General features: G+C 37.4%; 1 protein-coding gene across 3 annotated transcripts in view; it reads left to right on the top strand.

The window, feature by feature from the left end:
- Positions 1-7618, top strand: part of ANKIB1 (ankyrin repeat and IBR domain containing 1) — a 56432-nt gene extending 48814 nt beyond the window's left edge. Inside the window, exons 17-19 of one of the 3 annotated variants that reach the window (XM_031066740.1) lie at positions 2354-2447; positions 3965-4098; positions 4447-7618. In XM_031066740.1, coding sequence (XP_030922600.1) covers positions 2354-2447; positions 3965-4098; positions 4447-5196 — 978 coding nt within the window. In that variant the 3' untranslated portion in view covers positions 5197-7618. Of the gene's footprint in view, positions 1-2335; positions 2448-3964; positions 4099-4446 lie in introns of all 3 variants that reach the window. The other 2 variants (XM_031066741.1, XM_031066739.1) reach the window with 2 other exon arrangements.
- The last annotated feature ends 1346 nt before the right edge of the window (positions 7619-8964 follow it).

Here is an 8964-nt window from a genome sequence, read left to right as displayed (position 1 = left end):
GTTTTTGAGACTCTGCTCTAAAAAATGAGAAGCTTCCTATAAAGATGTCCTTTATCATCTTAATTTTTAGTTAATGTTTTGAGAACATTAGATTAAAGCATTCAGTCAGGAAGGAAACTTCATTTCAACATTTCCTTGTTTGCTGTTTTCTTTCTAGCTAGTCATTGTTAAACATCCTAGAAAACTCCATGTACTTTTTTCCATATATTTCCTTTGCTATTGTTGGTGAGCATCACACTGGTGAGAACATGGCTCGCTTCTCTACAAAAAATCAACTCCTTCTCCTGTCCAGTTCCTTTAGTTCTTTTGAAATAATCCCACATCTTTTGAAATAATCCCACAAACTCATTGTGATGTTACTGTATGATTGATTGTGATGTTACTGATGACAGTGGAACTGGCTATGAGAAGAAGCTGGTAAGAAATGTGTTGAAAAGCTGTTTAGCAGGAGGTGCAATTGCAGCTGTGCTTAGATTATCTGCTTATGAGTTTCTATGATTTGCCTAAATGTGGCACTGTATGATGCAAGTTGGTTTCTTTGCTATGTAGCTATCATGAATACTTGCAACCACCTATGCTAAAGGAATTTTATAGAATTAATAATGGTCATCTTTGTTTATTTTAGTGAATTTCACTGCAAAGTATTTTATGTAGAGCTGTACTTACAGCAAACAAATGAAAGCTAAGATCTGGTATGACGAATAAATCTTAGTGTTCAGTGACCACTTCCCATGATTCCTTTTCTGATTCAGAGTGATATAATTATATATTTTTTTAATTATTCAGTTACATTGTTCTGTATCAAGGTTTGATTTTCTGTTGTTTGAAGCTCTGCCTTGAATATAGAAAATCCCTGAGATGCCTAAAAGCTGGAAGAACATTTTAGAGAAGAATCACTTCACGTTTGCTTTGTTTCTTTATGGTGTTCCACTGACTAACAAGCATGTACTACTACTAATATTCTGTTGAAGACAGAGTATTGGGCTAAATGGACCTTTTGTCTGGTCCAATAAAGCCACTTTTTGATGTTCTCACAACTTCCATGGATAAAAATCTGCCCACACCCATGATTTTGACTATTCCTTTTGTCTTGCATATGTCATTATGACTAAGCACTTGGTCTGAGAAAGTTCATGGAAGAAAACATATTCTCCTAATACCATCTACATTAATAAGGTCATTGTGTAAGAGAAATAACACTTCTGGATTTAAGTTTTAGGTACTTTAGATGCTGAAGAGTTAATATAGGAAAGGAAAACTAATGGTACTGTTATCTTTACCAATTCATTTGGCCAAATGAATCCTTTGGATTACAGATTTCCCAACTTGGAACTCACAGAAATAAAGAACAATATTCTTTTGAAGAGGAGAGCAAATACCTGTGTGCGCAGTTTTATTGCCTTGCGTGTAGGAATAACAGAAATTACACAAAGTGCTACCTACACAGGTTCAGTGTCAGCTGGATATACCAGAAAAGATACCTGGAAATTTCCTTTCAAGCATAAAACTAGTTCCTTCATATGAGGAAAGATATGCAAATTGATCCAAGTATTAACCCTTGGGTTGTTAGCTTGATGTGGTCAAGAGTCTTTTCCATAAATGCTACATAAACTGTCTAAGCATACACAATATGAGAAAATACAGGCTGTGGGAATTCAAATCCATATGGTATGGCTCATTAGCAGCTCAAGTTTAGCAAAAGTAGAGGAGATTTGTAAAAAAAATTTAAAAATCCATGGAATGAAAATCCATCATAGGCTGTCCAGTAGAAGAGTGTCAGATGTGGCTTAAGATGTTCTGGAGCCATAGTGTCCTAGAGGCTCAGAGAAATATATCAAGTCCCAGTGTATGTCTAACAGCTTTCTGTTGTCTTTTCAAGGTTCTTTTCTACTGCCAATTGCTGGCAGCAGAAATTCTGAGATAATCTACTGGTCTAATTCACATCAATTGTTTTTATGTTTTAAAATCAGTGAGTATGCATTTATTAAAAAGTGTGTCAATAGGTGCATATATAAAGTTTGGCATCAAAGATTTTAAACAAGAAATGTGTTCCTGGCATTATTAAAAAAGGAGATTGCAAGTATTAAAATGTTGGTAGTACATCTAATTTTTTTTTTTGCTAATTCATTGTTTTATAGATCTAGGATTACCTTGGATTTTTTTTGTTATTTATGTTAAGCATCGCATGATACAACTTGCAATTCATTTTTCTGAAAACGTGTGATTTTATAATAAGCATATAAAATCACACATTCTTTATAAAAATGTGGTGCTTGTTACTCAGAAAAATAGTGCTGCATGCTGCCCTGTGTTTTGTAACCTTTGGTTTATGCAGGAATATGCTGAATTTCAGTATCGGAGGAGGCACAGACAGCGCCGACGCGGAGACATGCACAGTCTGCTGAGTAACACTCCAGACCCCGAGGACCCCAGTGAGAGTACATTAGGTACGGGCCTCTCCGGGCTGGCTCCTTGCTCTTCCTGCTTCAGAAATCACTGGTAGTGACCACAGGGCTTGTTCTTCTGTGGATACACTTTAAAGAAGTTTCAAATACATTGCTGTATTTTCCAGGGTACAACATAAAGGCTTGTCTCTGCAGTTTTTTTATGTGATCTTAGACGTGTTGTTGACTTCACTGTGGCTGCTGCTCTTCTAAAAGAGAAATTCATTGATCTTCCCACTAACAACTTCTCAGCTATCCAGCACAGGTTTGCTTTTCTGAAGGAATCCTGAAGGTCACTCATACATACACAAGTCCTCTATACCAATGAAAAGAAATTCCAAAACTCTGCCCAGAAGCTGTATTGGCAAATGCAGCCAGGAAAGAAATTGGCCTGGGCTATGAGTTCCAGAGTGCTGCTCTTCTGAGGGCTGGTAGTGCAGTCCCTTAAGGTCTCTCTGTGACTTGGCTGTCTGAGCTGGCTCAGTTCTGCCAGAACCTTAGCACAGGTACAGAAAGCTTGAACCCAAATCATACTGTGGCACTGTTTCTGCAGAGCTGCCAGCTGTGTGCTCAGTCTCTTAGCCATGCTGCACAAGCTCTCATTGCTGTGTCTCAGGAACTTAACACATAGCTTGTTGTTTAAAACCAAGAGGAGAGATCCTTTTTTGAGAAGAAAGGATCACATGCATCCTTTATTTTAGAAAAAGTAATCAAAATTTTGGTGATTGGTTCTTCCCTATTACAAATAAAATGCAAAACTATTTTGTTAGCTGAAGGACTAGATTTTGACTGAATGCTTGGATATAGTAGTGATGGCCAAGTGCACACTGTTAAAGCATGCAAGAGATTATTTTATTTCAGTCTATCACATTTTGAGTTTTGGAGTGGAAAATTCCATTTTCCAAAGTCAAAAGATTTACATTTATTTTTATTACAGAGCAGTTTTTTCTGGAAGCACCATCTTACTTCTATTTTTGTGGCTTTTAAGAAAACAGCAATGTCAGTAATTGCTGAAGAATTCCCTTACAACTCTACTCTTAATTGTGCTGCAGTGTTACAGTAAAGATTATTATAATGTTAACATTATAGCTGAGGTTTTGTCTTTGAACAGAGAAATGGGCAAACACGATTTGCAATCCACCAGTAAATGCATCCTGTATTTGTGTCCACATGCAGTAATTTTCAGGGCTTTCCATAATTTGTGTATGTGCCTTAGAAGCACTTTGCCCCTTCTGCCCATGCTCCCAATGGCATAGCCCATGCTTTCACAGAGAAGGGTATGTAGGGCAGAAAGGACAAATGAGCCAGGGAGTCACTCCTAAAACACTGGGATTGGTGTTTCACCACTGTGTAAGAGCTGATGGGAAGGAGTGGTTTGGATTCTTTCATTCAGAATGAATAAAGGAGTAAAATTACACAACTAGAATCCAAAAGGAAGGAAGAGATTCTGTCAGTAAATCATAGCAGAGGAGGTTTCCTCACTGGTTCTTCAACCACTTTTGTTTTGGTTGCCCAAACAGACACTCAGGAAGGTGGCAGCAGTAGAAGACATGGCACCTCCATGGTGAGTTCAGCTTCTATGGGTATTCTGCACAGCTCTTCGCTTCATGACTATACCCCTGTCAGTCGCTCTGAAAACCAGGATTCTCTTCAGGTATCTCCCCTAATCTCTTTTCCATTCTCTCTGCTTTGCTTGCTCTCCTCTGCTCTGCCTTTCTGTGTCATTTTGTCTCTGCAAATTTTCTTAATTCTTCAAGGAGAAAGGGAGAATCTAGGACAACAAATTATACATTCACAATGGTAAGAATTGCTAAACAATCACTGACATAACAATAGTTACCTTTTAAATTGTGTTGTCAGCTCTGTTGGTAAAAATTGATTCTGATAAAGGACATGTAGGAATAATAAATGAATTTCAGATTTGAGCCAAAATTGCTTTTCATCCAAAGTATGTAACAAGATGCAGGTTTTATTCTGAGAGCATCCTTATGTATTTCCACAGGCTCTGAGTTCTCTGGATGAAGATGACCCAAACATCCTGCTAGCTATTCAGCTGTCATTACAAGAATCTGGCTTGGCCATAGATGAAGAAACTAGAGACTTTCTAAATAATGAGGCATCTTTAGGAGCAATAGGTACCTCTTTGCCTACAAGACTGGACTCTGCTCCCATCAGTATAGACAACCCAAGGGGTGCTTTGAGCAGCTCTGAGCTGCTAGAACTTGGTGACAGTCTGATGAGACTGGGTGCAGGCAATGATCCCTTCTCAGCCGATCGTCTTCATTCCCACCCCTGCAGCGAGACAAGAAGTGGATTATACTCAACTTCAAGCGATGCTGATTCCAGCAGTCAAGATCCCAATACCAATGAAAATCTGCTTGGAAATATTATGGCCTGGTTTCATGACATGAACCCACAGAGTATTGCCCTGATCCCCTCAACAAGTACAGAAACAGATGAGGAGTCACAGCAGCCCAGCACTGAAGATGGGTCAGCAGGGCAACCAAATCTTACAGACACAGGGCTGGAGCCTCAGGAAGAGCATGCACTGTTTGAGGATGCACTCAAAAATGAAGGCAGAGGAACCCAAACAGAGGAAAGCACTTCTGAAGAAAATATTATTCCAAGAGAAACAGTATCACAAATTGGTGATAACAGGGAGGTAACAAGCACCCTAGATAATTCAGGAGATAGTTCAAGTCAGACTCCTCAAACCTCAAGTGAATGGACTGAACATGTGCATCTGGTATGAATGAAAACTAAATCTGGAGTAAAAGAATGGCAGTGACAGATGGTACAGTATGTGGAGTAAGCATTATGGAGGCTTTGATCCACATAATTACAGCTCAGTTGTAACCACTGACGTAACAATGGATATTTAGGAGTTCTCTTGAACTGCAGTTCTTCATAATGATGTGAACCTTTCAAGGAATATCCTTTGCATTTAATTAGGTAGTATTTGCCTTTTTGCTCTCAAGAGAAAGGAATAAGTAGGTTGTATTCCACATTCCTAATACAATGCAGCATCTGTTTAGCCTTAGGTTGATGATCCTTAACTTGAAAGTATGGATTAAAGGCTTACACTGATTATTTTGTTTGGTTTTCCTAAGAAATAGTTTATTCCATTTTTTAGAACTCATAATTTCACCAAAATAACATCTAGCTGTTCATTTGCATTTTAGTTTTGTTTTCCATAACTTTTCCTCAGTCATTTTTCATTTTTGTTAGCAGTGTGAACGGAGGTATTTAATGCTTCTCTGTAGTACTGCTCCAGGAACAAGTTTTAGGGGATATTCTTTCCCTTTAAAATCAAAGATTTTTTCATGTCTATTTACAGTCCAAATGTGCCAAACTGTGAAAAGTTAACTGGCAGTAGCCTAATGAAACAGTGCAGTGTTACCCTATCCAACTAATCCCACAATTCTTAGCAATGGAAGAAACCACTGGGTAGCATTGCATCTCCAAATTTAACTGGCATATGTTGCCATGGTGACTGCATTTAATTAAATGTAGCCTGTATCTTAAGTTAATAAAACCTAATGCTGCTGTTAAACAGTTATTTTAAATATTAAAATACAGTGAGTTAGCAACAGCTATGCTGTATTTTAAGAGACACTTTAATGGAAGTGCAATCATAGTTCTTTGTTTTCATAATTCTACAAAGCATTTTATGCACTAATAGTGCAATTACTTTTAATGATAACATTTTATAAAAATATAGGAATACAGAATTTTCATATATTAATCAGTCCCACAATTAAAAGATAACACATCCTGCTCAACATATTACGGTGCCTTTGCCTAACCCAACTGGATAGTTGCCACAGTTAAACAAGTAATTCAAATTCAGTGTTTGTTCTGGAGTAACTATGCTATTAATTGCAAAGACCTCCATAAAACCACCCATGGCCTTGCCTTTACAGTAAATAACTAAATGTTCAGTCAGTGTTTTTGCATATACAAAACACTACTAGGTATTTGTTCAATTGCACAATATTCATTTGCTGTGTGATTACTGTTTAGTGTAAGAAAAAAAATAAAATTTAAAAAAAAACACAAAAAAACCTTTTCCTAGTTGTTGTACCGTGAAAAACAAAAATACTGGTTTTAGATTTGCTTAAAAGCATCAATCTACAGTTAGTGAGATACAATGGTACAGTATGTAATTACAACTAGAATAAGTTGTTCAAATGGCTGTTTTAATTACATATAATCAAAACTTTTCATAACATGAGCAAATTACATACACTCCACTTTAAGTTTTGCTAAACTGTTACCAGAGATTTGTTGATATGATATAAAAGTTTATTACTACTGAGTGTGTATAGGCAAGTGTCATGATAGCAAAGTTTATGTATTGATTACTGTGAGTTCAAGTGAGTGTTTTGGTAACTAATTCATGCAAATCCAGCTTTGGAACCTTGCAGTTACAAGGTTCATATTAGTAAAAAATGAAATAATAATATTTTACCCTTACCCCATAAAAACCTTGTCCATTTTCAAGCATCTTTAGAGAGAATGAATTAGAATAGTCTAAATAATTTTCCAACTTTTCCTCTAGCCACCCTACTCCTGACATAATATTAAGCCTTTGAAAAATACCTATAGGTATAAAGTCCTTCAACTGAAATGGTCCTTCATGAACTGTCATCATGAATCGGTCTGAAAGTTGTTTAACTCACATAGCTTCCTTGAATGGTAATTTCTGAATAGAAAGATTCTCACAAAAAGATTGTGTATTGCATTGAGATGTCTTGCAAAGTTGCAGTAAGATATGTAAGAGTGCTCTCTGTGAAGATAGTGAAGTTTGTGGGTTCTGGTTTTATGTAATTTGGTTAGGTTGTGCAGTATATCCATTGTTTCCGTGTTACTCTTATGAGCATGAAATTAGACTATTAAATTTGTATTTTCTTGGTACTTATTTTAACATCATAGTCATTGACTTTACAATTCAAAAATAAAAGTTTGGCAAGACTATTTTGTAAACCTGTTAATTTTATAATGTAAAAAAATTACTCTAACCTTGAATTGTTATTTGCACTTTCATAGTCTATACTTGATACATTCCCACTTTATATACAGGTAGGATACTACAACCATGTAGATGTTTGGCCAAATGAATGCTGTTAATAATATGTAAAATTCTTTGATTAAACATTTATTACTTAAACTAATCCCGTTCTGTCTCATTACATCTTAGACTTACTGTAGCAGGTCCTTGAGACTGCTGACAGACATTTTTAGGGTATGTTCAGTACTGTGCCAGATTAGGTGGATGCCATATAGTAAGCTGAATGTTTTGATTTGTAAATATAAAGTACCATCATTTGAAAAAAATCTAAAACAGAATTTGTCTTAATTGCTACACTCATTTTGTGCATTTGTTCTTTGTAGAGTAATGCCTTGTCACTAGGAGTAGTGGTGCTAAAGAGGGGGAGCTAATTTTTGTGAAAGATTCTGTTAAGCAGTGTTACTTAAATGCCACTTAATATCCACTCTCCGTTGTCACCTGGAAATTCCAGAGTGCCTCTGTTACATTAGTAGCCTAAACTATTTTTTTCATTGTTACAGTAATGTCATCAACCTCCTCTGCCAAGCCTGGCAAGATCATGTAGCCACAGACTGGTTTGGGTTAGAAGGGACCTTAAAGACCATGTTGTTCCAACCCCCCTTCCATGCACCGGGACACCTTTCATTAGACCAAGCTGCTCAGAGCTCCATCCCACCCAGCCTTGAACACTTCCAGTGATGGAGCATTCCCAGCTTCTCTGGGCAACCTGTTCCAGTGCCTCAGCACCCTCACAGAAGGCATCCCACTGTAATACTCAGGAAGGGTGGTGACAGTGGAAGCCAAAACATGGACACAAAGATAGCCAGTTTGTTTACAAGCTCTAGAGACAGCTTGTCTGGCTCAAGAGACAGCTTTAACATGCCTTGAAAGAACCAAGTACTCATGGTCATTTTATGTTATCTCTGCCATTGCTTTACCTACCCATGTCCCTCATGAGGCCCAAAAACCAAAGACCTCACAAAATCCAGGGTGAATTCCTGGCTCTACTACAAGCTCTAATGAGTAATTAAGACCCAAAAGCTGCAAAGATAGATGCATGTTACTTATGCAAGTAATAACTGTGCAATACATCTCAAGAACAGCATCACTTGTGGCTCTGGGAATTAAGGGAGTACAAGCTGCTTTTCTCACAAGACAGCTGTTAAGAACAGAACCATGTGGAAATGCAGCATGCACCAGTCCATCAGATTTATACCCAATTTCATGCATTTACAACACAAATATTTCTGGAGAAGCAGCCCATGTGCATCCTCTGCAGCTGACTGTGGAACAGTGACACGCACATAGTAAGAATAAAGGATTCTTCAGCTGTGAGCCAGCTGACTGCAGGCTAGCAGTAAGAAGCTAGGAGGAAGAAATGCAATTAAATCCAGTGCAGAATAATTCAACTGCTGAAGCCTGAAATGAGCAGTGTGTGCAGATTTGCATCACTTCCAATAAAAACCACTC

Source organism: Geospiza fortis, unplaced genomic scaffold (genome assembly GCF_000277835.1).
Source record: "Geospiza fortis unplaced genomic scaffold, GeoFor_1.0 scaffold138, whole genome shotgun sequence".
Lineage (NCBI taxonomy): Eukaryota > Metazoa > Chordata > Aves > Passeriformes > Thraupidae > Geospiza > Geospiza fortis.
This window is presented reverse-complemented; position numbering and strand designations above follow the sequence as displayed.